The sequence below is a fragment of the Balaenoptera acutorostrata genome, chromosome 10 (genome assembly GCF_949987535.1).
Source record: "Balaenoptera acutorostrata chromosome 10, mBalAcu1.1, whole genome shotgun sequence".
NCBI lineage: Eukaryota > Metazoa > Chordata > Mammalia > Artiodactyla > Balaenopteridae > Balaenoptera > Balaenoptera acutorostrata.
The window spans coordinates 28,577,619-28,599,134 of NC_080073.1; the positions used below are offsets into that span (position 1 = coordinate 28,577,619).

General features: G+C 46.5%; 1 protein-coding gene across 3 annotated transcripts in view; it reads right to left on the minus strand.

Annotated features, from left to right (window-relative positions):
- Nucleotides 1-13,188, minus strand: part of PTPRG (protein tyrosine phosphatase receptor type G) — a 731,557-nt gene extending 718,369 nt beyond the window's left edge. Inside the window, exon 1 of one of the 3 annotated variants that reach the window (XM_007192374.3) lies at nt 12,415-13,188. In XM_007192374.3, coding sequence (XP_007192436.2) covers nt 12,415-12,499 — 85 coding nt within the window. In that variant the 5' untranslated portion in view covers nt 12,500-13,188. The remainder of the gene's footprint in view (nt 1-12,414) is intronic. The other 2 variants (XM_007192373.3, XM_007192375.3) reach the window with 2 other exon arrangements.
- Between the last annotated feature and the right edge of the window lie 8,328 nt (nt 13,189-21,516).

Here is a 21,516-nt window from a genome sequence, read left to right on the forward strand (position 1 = left end):
ATCCACCACCTACTCTGCCAGCAGAGAAGGAACATAATATCATCCAAAAAGCCAAATTCAAATTCTGATCCCACTACTTCATTAACTGTGGGATCTCTGCTCTCCCCGAGTTCCAGCCCTCCCACCTTTTCTTAGGGTTGCATGGTGTTAACTGAGGGCATAGTTATGCAAGCACTTCTTTCAAAAATCTTAAGCAACAGCTATTAAAAACAGGTACCACTGATACCGTCCTATGCGCCTAATGCTTTCCTGGTGCTTCGCGCACAGGATCTCATTCCATGTTCGCAAGGACTCTGGGATATTGAAACTCCCATTCTACAGATGAGAAAAACAATCAAGTAGGTACAGACCCAAGTTAGTACAGGACAAAGCTCAGATTCACTAACTTCAGCCAGTTAACCTGACTGACAGATCTGTGCAATTCCAAAAACATGCATTTGCCACTGGCCTCTTTCATCTGAATCCACCCATCTTAAGTCTCATTTCCTCAAAACCCTGTTAAAGGTCCCTAGGCATCTGAGAGTTATTTCCACAGACTGCTTTGTTTATCTGGTCAGAGTGCTTACGGTTCCCCCAGCTTCTCCAGAAATCAATTTTCCCTCCACTCGGCATCTCGAGTGAAGGCACAAACCTCAGGAACCAGCAGGTCCCTCACATCAGTTAATACACTGCAGTAACTGAGACGTTTTTCTTTTAAAAAGCACATCCTAAAAAGGTCCAGAAAGAACTCTAATGCCAGAGTCACCCACCCTCTATCACATAAAATAATTTCAGCAGTTTCTGCGCAAATTGACCAATTGAGAAAATGAGGGGCTGATGCCTAAAACTGTCAAGTGATTTTCCGCACCCTCCACACGTGGCCTCTGCACACACGTAAGCAGAGAAAATGACTAGTTTTGGAAGAGAAAACAACTGGCTGGGAGACGAATAAAAGAGGGCAGGCACCGAGTAGCGATGTGTGCTGGGAAACTTAACTTATGCCTAAGCACATTTGGACTGACATGATGCACAGCTAACACCTGTTTAACCAAGGGCATTGGACAACATGGTCAACCGATACCTGTCAAGCAAGCCCAAATGGTCAGTTCAGGCAAGCCCTTCTCCTAGACCAACCTGCCCAAAGCCATTACCAGGCAACAGATCAACATTCATCTTCACGCTCTACAATCAACTCAAGCAAGTTCTGCTGCCCTCTACCTACCCTGTGTCACTGTCACCGTCACCAGGACAACCAAAGCAGAAATGAGACCGCCTACTTCTCCTGCATCGACCCTATAGCCAAGGTCATTTCTGATGCAAATGAACACCAGATTCACAGAATTTAGTCTAAATTATTCCACAAGAGAGAAAAAAAAAAAGGTTTGTGACCATCAAAACCTAAGCCTGCTGCCCCATGAGACATCTGACCCCTAATTAGAATATATCATTTTCAGCAATAGATACCCTGGTGACCAGTAATAGGAAGTACAAATTTAGCTTCTCCGTTTTTAAAGACGGACTTCAAACACCATGACAATATATATATACTCTGAGTTCTCTTAAGAAAGATGTTGACCTTGCTTATCATGTCTCTTAAGAGGATGCAATGTGACATTTCTGGAAAACACATACAATGATATTATTACTGTCTTGTAAAATGTCCTGTAAGTGTTCTAGAGAGCATTAGCTGCTCATTCTCTCAGTGCTCAAAAATGACTACCAACACCTAGATACTGAGGATTGAGCAGGTGGAAGGACTGAGGTCTCACCCTCAAAGGGCATAGAGCCTAATTAGGCTCTGAGTCATACACGAACAATTCACACAGATGTACCATATATTATAATGACTACTTAAAGAACATGTGCTGGAATTAGGGTGAAGAAATTACCTCCTCAAATCTTCCAAATGCCCATACCAAAAGCTGGACACTCTACTCCATCCAAAGTTCAGGTTTTCCTATGTTGTTGTTGGATGAATTAAGATACGTGATATTTCCAACACAGATTAAAAATCCATACATGTGTCACATGCAAAAAATTATTAGACCAGGGAGATTGTATGAAAAACTTAAGCTCTTTGGCAAGGGACCCACTAAGGTGACATCTCCAATATTAATTTACTAGATTCTACTGTATTGGTCACTGGCCTTCCCTCTCTTACCCCCCATATCATGCCCTTCTTGGGGAGTTTGGTAACAAGAAAGTGACCAAGGGCACTAGTTCTTAAATGAGAAACTTTTTAAAACTGAACAAGCCAACAGCAATTTAGATCAGCAGTAAACCTGCCACATTATTATGAAGTATCCAAGCAGCAGGCTATGTGCAGAGCCAAAAAAACAACACAGCCAGGAGAGGTGAACTTCAGACCCATAGGAAGGGCGCCACTTCATCAGCCAATGATGCACGTGGTTGCGCTAGCGCATGCGCACACATACACATACACACACAAGCAATCCAGGCAATCAAAACCCCAAACAAACAACAGCAAAAAAAGAAAAAGAGAAAAAAAAAAGTGTCCCTCGGGTAGAAATCTAGAAATCACCTACGCAGGTGGCAAACACCTCCAGAGATCAGCTGAGAATTGTAAATAACCACTGCGGGCCAGGTGAGGGCCCCAGCTCAAGCGGCAGCCACTATTTAATTCCAGCTTACTGCTGTCGCCCAGCAAGACACATGCCCTACGTTGCTATACCTTCCAATTTTCCAGGAGTTGCACAGACGTTTATGAGAAGCCCCCATGAGGGCAGGAGTCTCCATCCGTTTTGGTCACCACTGTCTCCCCAGTGCCTGGCACGCTGCAGGCATTCAGGATACACTTGATGACATGAATGAGAAATGCCCCGTTTTTTAATTCAACTTTTTTTCAACACAATATGGCCAAACAGAGCACCTGCTGGCCAGAGGTCCCCTGCAGAGCTCCAAATAACCCAAATGACTGTCCTTTCTCCATTCCTCTTTTCCAGAGTAAGCTCAGGAACTACCTTGGGGATTTCTTTTTAGATAAAGAATTCTGCCACCACCATCCCAATCCTAAATCACATTCAATAGTTTTAAAATCCAGGCATAACTTCATTGGCATGAGCAAACTTCCTTTTTTCCTTTTTTTTAAACCTGGACTCCAGGAGAAATCAGGTTTCCTGTTTAAAAAAAAAAATAGCTTACAGGCATTTCATTAACCAAGATCCACTCACTACCTTGTTTGTTAACTCGCCCGGGATATTGTGCAGCAGGGTTTGCGAAATAATCAAAGGGTTCTTAACGCCTTAAAAAGCAAACTCTCAGAGTAAAGCTAGCCGGAAGGACCCCTCACAAATCACATTACAATATGGGCTGGGAATATGAGTTGTGTATTGCAGAAAGGCCACAACCTCCCAAACCACCCAGTGTGTAATCAACAATCCCTAAAAATTCCGGAAGAATTTTAGAAGCCATTTAGTTAAGGGTGAGGAAAACAACCCCAAAGAAACTGAGGGTCTTGCCCAGATCCCACAGCTGGCTTGGTGGGCTTCCATGGCTAGTTCTAAACTCCAGAGAAAAAATCCAGAACCCAAACCATCTCGTGCCAAGCACAACTCCCTTAGACATTTTCCTGAAGTCATAATTCAGAGCCTGCAGGCCACACTCAAATGATACATGGGATGACAATAATAACCCATTATTATAACATAACCATATTCAACGCCCCAGACGAAAGTTCTCAAATTATAAACTAAATGAATTTAGATCTTTTTGAAGAGGATTCAGAAAAACTCACCAACAGCAAACTCACTCTATTCACAGTTATTATCAGCTTATTCAGAAGCTAAAGTAATTTGCAGAAAGGTCATCTCTTCAATGTAACCAAATAAAATGCTATAGTAATTGCCTTACTTCCTTATTTAATTGTAGCAAATACAGGAAAACACCTTTATTTCACCCAGTGTTTATGGTACTTGCTTATATGGGAATAGTAGTGTCAAATACAAACGGCTGGGTCTGTCTTTTAACCGGCCTTCCTGTGCAATTAGGAAAAACATCTTCCAAATGAACAGCAACCATTCTGACTCAAAATAATTCTTTTTTTTTTCCCCCATTTATTTATTTATTTATCTTTGTCTGCTTTGGGTCTTCCTTGCTTCGCGCGGGCTTTCCCGGCGAGCGGGGACTACTCTTTGTTGCGGTGCACGGACTTCTCATTGTGGTGGCTTCTCTTGTTGCAGAACACGGGCTCTAGGCACGCAGGCTCAGTAGTTGTGGCTCGCGGGCTCTAGAGCACAGGCTAAGTAGCTGTGGCGCACGTGTTTAGTTGCTCCTCGGAATGTGGGATCTTCCCAGACCGGGGATCGAACCTGTGTCCCCTGCACTGGCAGGCAGATTCTTAACCACTGCACCACCAGGGAAGTCCCTGACTCAAAATAATTCTGAGAGACAACTAGAGAGACATATTTTACCTACCCCCCCAACAAAGGTGACCTTGAACAAGTGACAACCTCCTTTTGGGTTTAGTTTCCTCATCCTAAAGTAAGGATACTCACGGTTTCTTCCAGAGAGGATTAAAGGCATATAAGAAGCTCAGACACAGCGGCTAGATCATAGCAAGTGCTTGGTGAGTATGGGCTCTTATAACCATTGTTCCCATTTTAGAGATTCAAAAAATGAGGCCCGGGCTTCCCTGGTGGCGCAGTGGTTGAGAATCTGCCTGCCAATGCAGGGGACACGGGTTCGAGCCCTGGTCTGGGAAGATCCCACATGCCGCAGAGCAACTAGGCCCGTGAGCCACAATTACTGAGCCTGCGCGTCTGGAGCCTGTGCTCCGCAACAAGAGAGGCCGCGATAGTGAGAGGCCTGCGCACCGCGATGAAGAGTGGTCCCCACTTGCCGCAACTAGAGAAAGCCCTCGCACAGAAACGAAGACCCAACACAGCCATAAATAAATAAAAAATAAATAAATAAATAAAAATTAAAAAAAAAAAAATGAGGCCCATTTGCTCAACATAACACTGCTACAACAGATCAAGAATTTCAACCTGGACCTCTGAAGTCTCCCAGACCCCCACTACCACCCAACCCCACTTCCACAGGATGTTGAGGAATTTGCCCAGTGACATAGTGAAATGTCAGCTACCCAGTGACATAGCCAAGGCCAAGACTATGGCTCTTAACCTCCACACTCACTGAATTGAAACACTTCAGGAAAAGTGATATATTTTAAAAAACGAACAGAACTTATTTTTTATAAATAACCATCGCTTTGTAAATGAATCCTACTGATGATTCGTGACTAACTTGACTCTTGAAAAGTCGATGACATTTCCTCAGTAATCTGGACTATGCTTTTATGTTTGGTAAATGGCTAATGGCTGTGTCTCCTACCCAAATTATTCCAAATTGATGAGTTTATCTGATTTAAGTGCACTGTGGAATTCATGTGGCTGCAATGGTGTCAGAATTCAAACACCTCTTGGATTCATCTAATAACTCGTATGAATTCCTCAAAAGTATACCCACTGCAGTATCAATTGACAACCTGCTTCCCTCTCCTTGTTAAGAAAATAGTATCACAGACCCAAAAATAAGAGCAGTTGTCCTATCTTCTTACATGGAAGTGTTACATATTCCATGAACTATGCTTTCATTGCTTCTTTTTTAGTTGCTAGATTTCGGCAGCCAACTGTGTCACTTTGCTACAGCCCCAAAATAGCTAAGTCGAGTAGTTTAAAATCATTTTGTTGTTTGGTCAGAAAACCATCATGCTGATTTCTGTTTGCAAAAAAACTGATTAGAGGGCAGGAGCTTTGCACGCACAGTGTGTGGTTCTCTCTCGTATACTCTGCAGGTCTGAATCCATGAAGATATGGAGACAAGGGCATACGTGTGTTCAAGTGTCACACAAGTACAAAATAAAAGCAACACCCAAAGACTACTGTTTGTTTCCCATTAGTGGCACACAATTAAAACCCAGAAATGACAGTCAAAGGTAGACCCATTCCTCCTTGGTTACCACACAGCACAGCAGGCCTTACAAGGGAGATGGGCATTCCAGGGTGCAGGACCAAGCAACTCTTTCTACAGAGGATAACACCACACAGGGATCTTGCATGGTACATTTTAAGCCTGCAGAAAACATTTTTCACCTTTTAAGCAGGGAAAGAGGAGACCTCCTTTGCGATGTGAGCAAGGAGGTTATCTCAGACTTCACGGAGGCTTTCTCATTTCTTTAAACCTCAAAATGTAACCATTTTACTAATTATACATGGGATGCTCTCATGCCAGCCTCCCTCGCCCTCAAGAACAAATCCAGGCACAAAAATCATCATGCACGTTTATATAAATTTTTTGAAAATGTTTTTGTTTTTACATGTAATTGTCTTTTTCAGTTCAATTTTCTTCTTTCTCTATATTCCTACCCAAATCTCTCTAACACACACACACAAAAAATGGTTAATTTATTGAGCACTTACTATTTACCATGCACGGTGCTAAGTCCTTTAGCATGCATTCTCATTCAAGCCTCACGAAGAACTTAGGAGTCAGGGTCCTATCACTATGCCAATTTGCAGAGAAAGAGAGGGCAAAAAAGTGAGGCATAGAGAAGTTAAGTAACTTGTCTAAAGCAGCACAGCTAGTAATGGCAGAGGCCGATTGGCTCGAGATGATATTCTGATATATTTTAAACAACTTTCCATAGCTACCTGGTTCAGAAAGGAAATAAAAAGTATTAACAAGTTCTAGGCTCCTAAAAGATTTCTCCTTTTCATATGCAGATAAAACAGTACAGTGATCCTCCTTCAGTGTGGAAGTTGCCTCCCACCCTCCACCCCAAGAGCAGCAGGAACACCACCCAATTCAGTTAAGGGGGCTCCGAAAAGAGAAACCGGGCACATCTGGAACCTGGTTAGCTGACTGGCATTCCCCCACCCAGCCCTAAGAGCACTTTTTACAATGGTTTTTTAAAAAAATAATCATATCAAGTGCTGTAGTCATAAAAATTTTGAGACTGCATAGGCCTGGCAAACCAACTCACAAAGATCATATATTTTTTCTGTCGAAACACCAAACATTTTGCTACGAGTCATACCAGATGAAATGGCCCCTCCAATTATAGGTGTCCCTATAGAAGGAGACAACTGCTCATGAAGCCCTCTAGCTACCTCAAGCGATCTTGCACAGCCATCACTGATAAACCTCACAGTGCTTCTCATAATAGGAAAAAACCACAAACTTATCAGTTACATATTTCAATCATCACAGGCTTTTCTGAAAATGAAATTCACCTACATTACTTCCAAACTTTTTTTTTTAAGAGACATTAACAATTCCTTTGTCTTGAAAATTTGAAACAAAAAGGAATTGTACGAAAAAAGCAAGGAGAGGTAAACGGTATTTAAAAACATGCATCATTTTTGGAGTGATTTTTTTGGTTAGAACTCCATGTAAACAAATAAAAAATAAAAAGTCAAAGCAAAGTCAGTAACAGAGAACTTTTTTTACAGATGTGCATTTGCTCTTCTGAGTGCACAGAACACTGCCACAGTTCTGGAATTGGGTCTTTTACAAGCAAGATGGTCACTTCCATTTCTCAGACAGGCAAACAAAGGTATGGGATCTTTAATCATTTGGGAATACTTACTGAGGGCCTAATGTGTACCAAGACAACCTCATTCTGGTTCAAATTCAGCAACGGCCCATGGAATTCCACAAGCAGCTCTCACCGCCTGTTGGGGGCAGGCTATTCTCAGAAGAACATTCTCACTTTCCTGAGGCCCTCCCTCAGTAGCTACCAGCTTTGCCCAGATCAAGCTCAGACGGAGAACTAAAAGTGGAGGCAGGGCACATCTCCTTGGCTTCCTTTATATTGTTAGATACACAGACCTTTCATTCTTTACACAGCCAGCCAAAAACGCAGCTTCGCTCATTACCACCCCTCACCTGATAATGGTCAACCTATAACCAAAGCCCACCAAGAGCTTACTGGGGGGGGGGGGGGGGGTCAAGCACTTTTGAGATAACTTCAGATGCTTTGAATTTCTCCCATAAAGTCTGATTTATGAAATGTGACTACATGAAAGATATGCCCTAGAATTAAAGTGTTAATCACAACTTTTTTTCATTCTTGAAACTCAGAATGCACACCCATATTACAACTTTATCCTGCTTAGGAATGACATTGCATTGTCCTGCATGCTTTTGAGTAGAATGCTGAAGGTATATTCAGATTTAAAAGAAAAAAAAAAAAAAAAAAACCACCTTTCACCATAAAAGGAAAGAGGTAAAGCAACAAAGCACTAGCAACACTTAATTGCTTTCCTCACCTAGGTATGGCTAATGTGTCCAGACTGTCCTTTTGGTCAAGAAGTTTCCAGGAAAATGAGGGAGGGGTAAGGAAGTAGGAGGGGATCCCTAATAATAATTGTTCTGGGGCATTTTAAATGCTCTTTCATAAAAGGCAAGAAAGTTCATTTCAATTAGTGCAGTGATATGTAACTGATTATACTACATTAACTTGGGAGTTTTTCAGAATAGAAAGATGAATCAGAAAGGGTTTTTGTTTTATTTTGCTATGTTAAATCATCAGCATTCCTCATACTGCCTCATTTAAACAATGTTATCTTTTATTCTGTGAAAACGGGTCCATAATTAAGGGGAGATGCCCAGAGCTTCACAACTGGTTAGTTCTTTTTCTCATTTCAGCCAACCTTTCCAATAACCATTCTGCCTGTGGCAACAGCAACTTCCCTACTTCCAAAAGGTCCTGTCATGCCTATTTGTACTAATATTCTTCATCAACTCTGTAATATGAACACTGTTTAGAAGGAAACATCGAAATTTTTATTCCATGACTGCATTAGAGGGACCAAGTTTCAAGACTGGACAAAGATCCTCCATTTTCAAATAAGACACTTTGGGGAAGGGGCTGGGGGGGCATGGTTTCTCACCCCATCCCTGAAGAGTAAGATTGCTGACTTACAAATATGTTACTTCTGCGTTTTTCTAATAAGGCCATAAAGGATGTCCATCAAGACTAAAGCATGTACATGCAAATACACCAAGAGACAGCTCAGAGGGAGATTCGCAGGGCATCAATCATAGATCCTCCGATTCTGACACATCCAAGGTACACAGCAGAAGAGCTTACCCATCTGAAATGTTTCCAACATCAGCCTCCTAGATGTAATGTCATTACTGTACAAAACATATCAGAATCAAAGAGAAGGGTTTCAACTCTGAGGGCAGAAAGAGAAGTCAATTAAAAAAAAAAATTAAGTTTCTGCTGAATAGCTTAAGAATGTAAAATGCACAAAATGTTAACCCTTCCAAATAACATAATTTATTTGCTGTTGGAGGTACTTAAATTCTCAATGATTAGAAATATATACACCCAATGCTTAAATGAACTGTGTGTAAGATTTGCTTTAAAATAATGACGTGTTGGGGAGGATGGGGTGGGCAATGGAAGAGGGAAAATTGAGTTGTAACTGTTACAGCTGAGTAGGGGGTTCACAGGGGCCCATTATATTTTTCCATTTTCATAAATTTTTCCATAATATTTTTTTTAGATGTCAGAAAACAACGTCCTATGCACTACATCATGTTGGTAACACTTGTGCTCTGGAAATGGAAACATCCGTTGAAACATTAATGGCGACACGGGTCCCACACCTGCCATACTGTTGTTGAGAGACTAAAAGCCACTGTTTCCCATCCTCTGGGGAAAGACTCAGGCCAGGGCGATGTCTGCAAAACCCTTCCAAATTAAAGTTACCCTGTATCTTTCACAGGAGCTGAGAACAAATGTATCAGAAAAGTTAGCACGATTCTGAGAGGAAACAAACAAAATAACCAACAAGGGATTTTGGTGAAGATGTCACAAGGAGGACCCTAATCCAACACCAGAAGCATCTTTGTCCCTCGTATCAACCAGATAAAGCCTTCCCAGGTCAGGGCTGCCAAGAAGGGGCGTCCCAAAGCGAACTCGGGTCCCCAGCGGTTGAGAGCCGCCCAGGAGCACCAGGGCGGAGCTGAGGCCGCCTCTCCGCTCCCAGGCGCATCTGCAGCGGCCCAGCCTCCAGCCCCAGCCTCATCCCACCGCGGCCCCACGGCACCTAGGCGGGTGGAGGTGGCGGGAGCCTGACGAGTGGCTCGGGGGCGCCCCCTGAGGTCCAGCAGTGTCGCGGCAGTCTCGGAAAATGGAAAGCAGGCGTCTCCGGCTCTTGACATTTTAACTTTGGTTGCAAAGGCTGCTGCTGCACCCTCTCCGGGCGCACTTTCCCAAACCACAACCCTCCTTACCCGCGCCTCGCACTACTGCCCCTTCCCTTTCCGACACCCTTCGGCTCCCGAACCACGGAATGGGCTATTTACCTCGTAGCGTGAGCACGCATAGAAAATGTGGAAGACGAAAACTGTCCCAGCCCGACGCAGGCGGCATCACTGGTGGTCCCATTTTGGATTTCAAGGCTTCCTCAGACATCAGAAAAAAGAAATAGCGGCTTGGCCCACTGACTGCACACCCGAGTGTAAGAAGGCCAGAAGTGGAATTAGAAATTCCTCGTATTTCGCAAGGCTGCTCCCCTGCTGCCTCCCACTCACCCCATTAAAACGTGACCCTTACGAAGCTCAACCCCAGTGTGCACCTGAACCCACTCAGCCGGCAAGTCCACGACAAAGAAAAAAGTCTAGGAGGAGCAATGATTAACACAAATACTGAGCACTGGGGAAGCAAGGGAGATGTTTAAGGGTAAATGTCCACACCGCCCCCAGGTCCCAGTGGAGGCAGGACCCTGGTGAGCAAACCCCAGGCCTCGGGTGAGTGTGAACGCACGTCCTCGCTCGGCATCCGAGCTGGGGTTCTGGGCTGTGGCCAGAGTTCCGTGCGGTTCCAGGGACAGGAGAATGCGCAAAGGGAAATGCGAGGTGCCCGAAGAAAAGACAGTGCTTTGCCTCTCTGCCCCTCGAGGCCACCCCCGTGCCTGCAAAGGGGAAACTCGCTGCCAGTCCCCGAGGGCAGCAAGAGCGCCGCGACCTCCTCCAGGGCGCACGACGGAGCTGGGGGACCCGGTGCACCAAAACCGTGCGCTCAGGCCACCCGGGGACAGGCGGCTATGACAAGGGGGAGCAGAAATATCAGGGGGCAGATTCCTTTTTTTCTGCATCGCAGCCTCCTCCGAATATCCAGGAGCTGGTGGATGAGAAGGCAGAAAAACGGAGGGGGGGGGGGTTCCCTGTCCTTAGAAGAGCAAAGGATGAAAAACGAATCGCTCCCTTCTTCCCACCCCTTCCCCGACTAGGGCACAGGACGAGGCCTCCACCTGGGGGAGGGGGCCGGACAGACCGAAGGGAGCTCGGGGCTGCAGCCTGGGGGGGAAAGGGGAGGCTACAAGAAGAAAGAGGGAGACAGCTGGCTAGCTTCTGCCCTCCCCTAGTGGAAAGAGGAAGGGGGGGGTCGACCGGTGGAGGGCTGGAAGTGGAGGGTCGCCGAGCCGCACACCGCTACGTGCGGTGATTTATTATCTTCATCAATGGCCAATACTGTTCCTGTCTTAACCCGACCAGAAAGGAGCGGGTCTGGGTCTGCCAGCCGCGAACAGCCTGCAAAAGGGTAAAGATGAAGGTAGGCAGAGCGCGAGACAGAAAAAAATCTGCCCCGGCACGAACAGCAACCCAGCCGCCGACCCGCCCCCCCCCCCGCGCCCCGATCCGAGCAGCCCAGCCAAGCAGAGTTGGGGGATAAAGGGGCCACGGGCCCGGGCTGGGGGAGCCACGAATTTCCCTAAACCGCCTGCTCCCTGCCCTCCCACCGCGCCCAGGCCCCCGCGCCCAGGAAGGCTCCATCGCGCCGGCACCGAAGCTCAGCCCGTGCCCCAGCTTCGAGCCAGGGTCGTCCCTGACCCCCGAGACCAGAATGCACCCTGCTTCCAACATCCCCAGTCCGCCACGGCCAGCCTCCAGCTTCCAGTCCCCGAACACTAGCCTCTCCAAAGAGTCGGGGAGCAGCAAATCAAGCCCCCCCCCTTCTGAACCCCTTCAATCCTCGCCTGAGCGACGGACGCACCCTGGGCCCCCCAAACCCACAGAGACATACTCCCCATGGCCCCAATCTCCCAAACAGCCCCAGAGCGCTAGCTCTCCCGAACAGCGGCGGGTCAACAGAACGAGTCTTCTTTTCTCCTGACTCCGACTCCCCCAGGCCCCCTAAACCCGAGCGAGAGACAGACTCCTGCGGCCCCTGTCCCCCTCCCCGGCCAGCCCCTGCTTCCACCCTGCCCAACCACCAGCCTCCCTAATTACGCTGCCAGACCCAGCGGAGCGGCTCCCTCTCTCCTCCGCGGGCGTCGACCCCCCTCCACCCTCTCCGGGGTCCCCGGGACGGGCACCCGAGCTCCATGCCCCGGCGGCAACTCCGCATCCCCCGCGCGCGCTGGCCAGGGCCGCGTCCCCTCGGCGGCCGGCACTCACCGGGGAAGCACACGACATAATGGAGCACGGAACTGGTGATTTTCAGGAACAAAATCCACCAACACGGTTCCAGTAACCTCCGCATGTCCGAAAACGCACATCGAAAAGAAAAAAGCAGGGGGGATAAACTTGTTGATTAAGTTCTTGCCTCGGTGTAAGCCTCCGCTAAGCCCGGGCTCTTCCCCTGCTAGTCCGCTCTACTGGGCCCCCGCGCTCGGCGGACCAAGTCCCCCTGGAATCCGGGAAGCCGCCGAGCGCCCCCCGGAAAATCTCAAAAAGTGACCGAGACCGCGGAGCCACGCTGGGGACGATCCTCGGCGGAGAAGGGCTGCTTTCCGTTCAAAAAGGAGCGAGCCGAGCGGGCAGGGCGAGGAGTCGGCGGGCGGCGGTGATACCTGGGGCCCGGGGTAGGCAAGGACCGCAGGCGGCGGCGGCGAGCAGCCGAGGATCCCCAACTTGAGTCGGCAGAGCAGCCCGAGAGCCGGCGGGCGGCGGCGGGGCTGAGCGCGGCGCTGCGTCTCCGGGCTTCAGGCAGGCAGCTCCTTCCAGGGCCCGGGGAAGGAAGAAGGCATGTTTGCGAGCAGGGAAGGGGAGGGTAAAGGCGGGAGGAGCGAAGAGCCCCCCAAAATAGAAACAGCCAGAGGAAACCGAGGGAAACACAAAGGATCTCAGAGGGGCGCTGGGGCGAGGGCGCCTTCAGTCCATGCTCCTGAAAGTTGTGGCTCTGGCGCGAGCTGGGGAGGATCGGGGAGCGCGGGGCTGGAAACTAGCCATGCCTCCATACAGGAAGTAACATGTGAGCATGGATCCTGGCAGAGACTTTAAAGCCGGCGAGCGAGCGAGCAAGGGGCGCGCGGCGGCGGTGGCGGCGGCGCGCGACCCAGGGCGCGCAGCTGGGCTGCCGGCGGCGGGCGGGCGCGCGCGCCCCGCGCTCTTAAAGCAGCCGCACTCGGCTCCCACCTCGCAGGCGTCCCACAACGCGGTTCTCCCCGCCCGCAGCCCCGGGTGCTGCAGAGTCGTCTGGGGCAGTTTCGGGGCTGGGGGCCGCTCCGGACGGGTCTCGGAAAGAGGGAGGAGAGCGACTGCCTTCGGGACCGGCGAGTCTCTGCCAGATTCCAGTCCTGCGAGTTCTTAAAGACGCCGCGCTGCGAGCGGGCTTGGCGAGGTTTCCCCCGCCCCCGTCTGCGTTGCTCGCGTATCCGAGACTTGGGGGGCCCTGGCTCCGGTTTGAGGAGAGGAGGGGGTGGCCTGCTGCCTTTACAGGGCGAGGAGGTTTCATGTTGGGTTTCTTCGCCCTGGCAGCACCGCGGTGGGGCGCGCCCTGCCCGCCCCCTGCTCACTCCCTGCTCGCGCCCCCATCCCGGCGAATGCCCCTGCCTGGAAACAAAGCCAAGCGGCCTTCGCACTCGGGCTCCGCGTTGGGGTTTAATTTCTTTCTTTCTTTTTTTTTTTCTTTGTGGGCTTCTTTTGGTCTTGTTCCCGGCCAGGGAGAGGTGGGGGAAGGGAGAAATATCGATCCTAGGCTTGCAAAAACCAGCCCTTTCGAGTCCCACACACCCTTTCCCCGCGCCGCGGTGGCTCAGTGGCGGAGTTTTCCCAACTCGCCGCTCCACGGGAGGAGGGAAGGTTCCCGCACCACAGCCTGCTGGTGGGGAGGGTGCAGGAAGTGCGCCTCTAACCCCTGGCTGGGTGAAAGCTGCGCCGCGGGGCAGGACCGATTTCCTGGCAGCTACCCCGGGGAGCGGCAACCACTTTAGCAATCGTGGAGAGGCGTCCGGGGGAAATGGAAGACTGGGCTTATCTGTAATGAGTTTTGTCCCTTGGCTCTTGGTGAGAAAGATCTTTATCGCTTAGACTTCTAAGCGCCCTATTTTCCCCCCTTACGCCGGTGCTAAAAGTGGGGGATGAGGGCTATTGATTTAAAAGTGGGGGATGAGGGCTATTGATTAAACGGGTAATTGAGCCAAGGTGATTAGCCATTTGTAATTTTTGCCTAATTTTTCTGCCTCTGTTTAAAAGCCATCTTGACTTGTTTTTAACGTGCCCCTGCTGTTTCATCCCACCACGCAGGGTCTCCCACCCACCCAAACATCCGAACCGGATGCTAGGTTTTCAAATAATGTACAGATGTTCCAGATCCTCCCGCAAGATGTGATTAGGGAAACACTTTCACACCCACACTTAAAAAAGAAAAATCTTTGAAAAGTTAACATTTGGGATTACGAACTAATAAAAGCCAGGAAGTTCCCCGGGAGGACCGGCACTCTATCTTTAGCAAAACGGGGGTGAACACCCTCCCCCAGGGTGGGGAATGAGTCGAGTTTATTTGCTTTGGAATTTGGTCCTTCCTGGTTTTGTTGGAATCCTGACTCCCCCATAAATGCTGGGAGAGGGTCAGTTTTCTTGGGAGTGTTGTATTTAAGGGCTGTCCATTGGTCAGTGGGAGCTTTGAGAGAGGTTCTTATGACCCCTGCGTGTATGATTACCTCATTAAAAATTGCGTGATAAAATGGGGAAATCTGTGGAATTTGAATCAGGACAGAACACCTGGATAGACATCCCCAGGTGAGTTTCCTCCTTTGCAAAATAACGTAATAAAAACTGCCATTTGCGGGATGCTTACTACCTACCAGGTATTGTGCTAAATTCTTTATCTAAGCTGTTCATTACATAAATTTATTGAGCACTTATTGAGGGAGGGAGGGAGGGGGCAACTGGGAACACAGCCATGAACAAAAAGGGCAGGCCTGTGACCTGTATGGAGCTTACCTTCCAAAGTACAGGATACACTCTCAGAATCCTTACAACAGTTCTGCCAGCAGTAAGAATTATTTTGCCCATTTATAGACAAGAAAACATACTCAGAGGAGTGAAATAATGGATCCCTAGCTAGTGAGTAGCAAAGCTGAGATTCTCAGGTCTGTCTCCCTCCACAGATGTGAAAAGGCAAAGAAATGATGGTTTGAGAAGACACTAAAATGTGGGATGGAGAGACCTCAAATGGGTTTGGAGAGAGAATTATCACTACCCTCATAATATAGGAGGCCCCACATTAAAAATTAACATTAAATTAGGTCTGGGCTGGTGACTATCCTGGGGCCCTAGGCTGAAGTATACCAGGAACTGCTCTTGAAAGCACCCTCCGACAACCCAGGCCCCATCAGTTCCCATAATAAAGTAGAATGTTATAGGCATACAACACGGGATGGCTTTTCATTCATTCTACAACCAATTACAGAATAGCTCATACACACCAGACACTCTATCAAGTGTCAGTGGCACAAAATGACAGGGAGTGGACCTGACAATGCTCTCACCTGCTGATTACAACTCCCCAGGTGATGTGGGAGCTGCACGATACAGTGACCACTCCAGGACAGTTGGTGTGAAGGGTCATATGAGTGCCACAAAAGGTGTGGAGAACCCCATGGGAAAATAAGAAGGCCGCAAAGAGAAGGTGCTGGTTTGGGTAATAAATTATCCCCGAACTTAGGGTCTTAAAACAATACAATACATGTTTATTATCTCACTGCTCCGTAGGTCAGAAGTTGGGGCATAGCATAACTGGGTCCTCTGCACCAGGTCTCCCTAGGCTGAAACCAAGATGTTGGCCAGGGGTTCTCATCTGGAGCTCAGGGTCCTCTTCAAAACTCATTCAGATTGTTGACAGAATTCAGTTTTTTTGTTTTGTTTTGTTTTATAAGAATTTAGTTCTTTGTAGTTGTAGGCTGGAGGTCCCTATTTTCTTGCTGGCTGTTGGCTAGAAGTAAGTCTCAGCTAGAGGCCACCTTCAGGTCCCAGCCACGTGGGCCCCTCACAAAATAACAGCTTACCTCTTTAAAACCAACAGGAGAATCTCCCTCCAGTTGGCTATGAAGGAGTCTTGGGAATGACAATACCATCACTTTTGCCATATGATGTAACCTAATTAAGGAGTGACTATCCTATTACATTCACGGGTCTCACCCACTCTCAGAAGAGGGGATTATATACCAGGGGTAGGAATCTTGGGGATCATCTTAGAATTCTGCCTACCATAGTGCTGGTGATCTATTTTGAGTATTGACTGGTGGTTAAAAGCAATAGCTCCCAAACCATTCTATTTGGGTTCTGATACTTATATCTGCTTGACTTTGGGCAACTTAACCACTTAACTTTTCATCACTTGAGTGCCTCAGTTTCCTCATGTGTAAAGAGGGAATAATAACTATATCTACTCTTAAATTGAGAAGATTAGAAGGAGTTAAAAAGAGTAAAGTACTTAGAGCAGTGCCAAAAAAGAGTAAAGTACTTAGAGCAGTGCCAGTTGCCTAATAAGCATTTGATAAACATAAACTATTACTGTTATTTTCTCAACAAGCTTAAGCAATAAGGAGTGAACGTCCATTATTTTCTACCTGCTCAGCTTCCATTTCTTTTCTTCTAGTAAATGCATTCCAGTTTCCTTTGTGCTAATCTCCCCAGATGGTCTTGGGAAGCCTAACCCTGTCTTCCTCCATCACGACCCTCTGCCTCTCCACCTCACTGGCTCACCTCACCTGTCCCAGCCTGACTGTTTGGACCATCTCAACCCCCTGGCCTGATTGACTTAGAGATGGCCACATGTTTCCGCCTGCTCCAATGAAAGTTAAACTTCCTCCTGGCTTTGCCGCACTGGATAGACTTCAGCCTTGAGAAGCAAGGAGGTCCCGACTTGAGAAGAGCCTGCTTGGGGTGAAGTGGACACACAGAGAAAAGCAAAGGGGGGTGGTAGGGGCCAACAAACCTCTGATATCCTTGGATTAAGTCTTACATGAAGCCAGACCAGACCCTGGACTTTTCAGTTACTTATGCTGATAAATCCCTTTTATTCTTTTTACCTCTTTGAGTTGGGTTTTTATTAAATTGGAACTAAAAACTTGAAACCTGGAACTTATGGCAAAAGATAAGTGCAATATCCACATTTTACATTTTTACAAAGAAAGAAGCAGGAGCTCTTAGAATTAAGTGATTTAGCTGAGGTGATTGAGATAGTAAACAACAGAAGACTCAAGCTTCTGACACCCGGTCTACAGCAGCAATCATTTCTTTCTTGTGGAAAAAAATCACTCCAAAACTTAGTCACTTGAAACAACCATCATTCTGTTTGTTCTTGATTCTGTAGGCCAGCAATTTGGGCTGAGCTCAGCTAGGCAGTTCTGCTAGTTTTGTCTGAGGTCACACGTGCAGCTACGGCACCAGCTTCCAGAGGCTCAACTGGGTCTGCACAGTGCAAGATGGCCTCAGTCGCATGCCTGACAATTGGTGCTGGCTGTTGGCTGAAGCCCCCCAGCCAATGACATCTCCAGTAGCCTCTCTCAGACTTATTCACAAAGATGTCTCAGGCCAGTAGGACAGAGAGTGGAAGCTACAAGGCATCTTGAGATGTAGACTTAGCAGTGGCATAACATCACTTCCACTGCATTTTATTGGTTAAAGCAAGTCTAAAAGCCCAGAGGCAGGGGAAGGTGGAAATAGCCCCTAGTCCTTGAGGGGAAAAACAGTAAAATTGCATTGCACAGAGGCATGAACTATGGCCTTTGCAAACAATCTACTTCATCTACTGTTAATCTAAATGGTGCTGGCATGGGTTGAATTGTGTCCCCCAAAGAAAATATATTGAACTCCTAACCTTTTGTACCTCAGAATGTGAACTTATTTGGAAATTGGATCTTTACAGAGGTAATCAAGTAACAATGAGGTCATTAGGGTGGGGCCCAATCCAATATGATTGGTATCCTTACAAAAAGGGGAAATTGGACACAGATACCGATAAGCACAGAGAGAAAACGATGTGCAAACACACAGGAAGAAGATGCATGTGACTGGAATGCTGCATCTACAAGCCAAGGAACACCAACGACTGATGGCAAACACCAGAAACTAGGAAGAGGTAAGGAAGATTTCCCCTCCATGTTTCAGAGGGAGCATGGCCGTGCTGACACTTTGATTTTGGACTCCTAGCCTCCAGAACTCAAAATTGGGTCATTTGTGGAGACGTAGATGGACCTAGAGAGTGTCATACAGAGTGAAGTAAGTCAGAAAGAGAAAAACAAATATCGTATGTTAACGCACATAGGTGGACTCTAGAAAAATGGTATAGATGACCTTATCTGCAAAGCAGAAATAGAGACACAGACATAACGTAGAGAAGAAATGCATGGATACCAAGGGGGAACGGGGTGGGGTGGGAGGAATGGGGAGATTGGGATTGATACATATACTATGTATAAAATAGACAGCTGAGGGGAACATACTGCATAGCACAGGGAACTCTACTTAATGCACTGTGGCATCCTAAATGGAAGGGAAATCCAAAAGGGAGGGGATATATGTATATGTATGGGTGATTCATTTTGCTGTGCAGTAGAAGCTAAAACGTTGTAAAGCAACTGTACTCCAATAAAAATTAATTTTAAAAAAAAGACTGATAATACCAAGTGCTGGGTAGGATGCATGGCATAAGAAACTCTCCTTCATTGCTGGTTGGGATATAAAATGGTACATCTACTATGGAAAACATTATAAAGTTGAACATATACTTACCATATAACCTAGCAATTCCACTAGGTATTTACCCAAGTGAAATGAAACACGTTTGCACAAGAGTCTATATATAATGTTTGTAGCAGCTGTATTCTTAATTGAAAACTGGGAACAACGCAAATGCCCTTCAATGGGAGAATGGATAAACAAATTATGGTATATATAAAAAATGGAATACTACTCAACAATATAAAGGTATGAACTATTTTTTTTCTTTTAACGCTTATGACGTTCTTAAGGTTTTTTTTTTAATTTATTTATTTAATTAATTTATTTTTGGCTGCGTTGGGTCTTCATTGCTGCGTGTGGGCTTTCTCTAGTTGAGGTGAGCAGGGGCTACTCTTCGTTGTGGTGTGCGGGCTTCTCATTGCGGTGGCTTCGCTTGTTGCAGAGCATGGGCTCTAGGCGAGCAGGCTTCAGTAGTTGTGGCACGCAGCCTTCAGTAGTTGTGGCACGCGGGCTTAGTTGCTCCGCAGCACGTGGGATCTTCCCGGACCAGGGCTTGAACCCATGTCCCCTGCCTTGGAAGGCAGATTCTTAACCACTGTGCCACCAGGGAAGCCCTAACGGTATGAACTATTAATACACACTACAGCTTGGATGAATTTTAAAAGCATTACCCTGAATGTAAGAAGCCAGTCTCATAAAGTTGCATTTGTATGGTTATGTAACATTCTGTAATGACTAAGACTATAAGAGTAGAGAACAAATCAGTAGTTGCCAGGGGTGAGGGGTATAGAGAGGGTTTCCCCTTAAAGGGGCAGCATGAGGGAGGTAGTTTTTTGGAGTGATGAAATTGTTTGTATCCTAATTGTGATGGTATTTACATGAATATATGCCTGTGTTAAAACTCATAGAACTATGCATCAAAAATTAAGTCAATTTTACTGTATGTAAATTAAAAAAACAATTTTTCAAAATGGGACTTTAGTGTTTCAGGGAATACTGACTTCGGGAATGACTGAATCCAAGGCCTTAAACAATGTCAGAAAGAGTTAACCTCTCTCCACCTTTTGTCTCTTTTATTCTAGGCTGGATTTATTCTAAGCTTGGCCTTCCTTTTGATGGGAGTGACTATCATTGGACCAAGCTGAGTCCAGTGTCTTCCTGGAGTTGTGGACCATGCCACCCTTTGGCCAGAGGAATGGAATACGCTGATTGGCTGGGCCTGGGTCGTGTGCCCACTGCTAGGGGCATGAGGGTAAGTGAGAGCCAAACTGATCCAATCCACACGGACGGAGGACGTGGAGGATGTTGTTCCCTGAAGAAAAATCAAGTTGCTATCACTAGAATAAAGGGAATATATGCTAGACAGGCAGAAACTGTAAACGTCTCTGTCTTCCACCTGGCATTTCTTTAATTCTGGATTATATTATACTCTGCTGTCTAAGTCATACCTTACCCATAAGCCATACATTCTTTGAAATCAAGGACTCTGTCTTATTTTTCTTTTTCGCTTCCAACACCATACACATTTTTTTTCAACTTAGTAGGTGCTCAGTAGTATTAGTAGCATGCATGAGTGATAGAATGACTGATCACTAAGCATTTATGAGTATGTTTATAAAACTATACATTTGTGTATACATCAAAAGCCTCTAAAGGCACATTATTTCATGTTTCTCTGGACCACATTAATAGCCACATTCCCGTTTAATCTTGCTTCTCTCCACCAAGGTTCTAACATGTACAGCTAAGTTTTCCAACAACGGCAAATCAATCATTACATCATCCATCATGTCTGAGTTCTCAGTGATGAAGGTGTCTTTCTTCCCACATTTGCAATTTGGGTGGGCAAAAGAGCCATAAAGATCTATGACAGAAGACTGGAGAATTGGATTAAACAAGATTAAACAAGATTCCATTTTCTGGTTCCCTCTTCACTACAGGAATTTTGTTGATCCACAGAATGAAGGGGCCAATTGTTTGGACATTTTTTCTTCAAGCTCTCAGAAGAAAATTGTAGTGAAGTCATTTTTTGCTCTGTTATTGGAATAGCAGAGGGCTGGGAAAAGCAACCAAAAACAATGCCTTGTTTATTTTGAAGTTATTAAAGGAAATACTTTATCCACCTAAAATCGTAATTTCTAACAGCTGTGGGGTCCAGGTTAATCGTTGTAAAGTATCACTCCCTGACCACACTGTCCAACTGGTCACTTTCTATCACTGCACACTATCCCTTTCACAGTAAGTTAGCGCGTGATGTATGTGTATGGTTTCGTTGGTGTATTTACGCCACTGGAGTATGAGTCCTATGCAGACAGGAAAGTCACGTATCTGAATCAATCACCAGTGGGCCCCCAGAAGATGGACTACAACATGCATATAATTAGGGCTCAATCCATACAATTAATTATGTTGGGTTAATGAATGAAAGAGTGATGGCCACCAGGCATTTTACCAGCTCAGTCTTTGGCATTTCCACTACCGAGGGTCTCTACTTCTTAATTCCCCCTCTTAACATTTCTCAGTGTCTCTATCTTGGGCTTAATAAGAGAAGCAAACATAGGACTTATTCCTCAGATGGGCCCTGCCCTT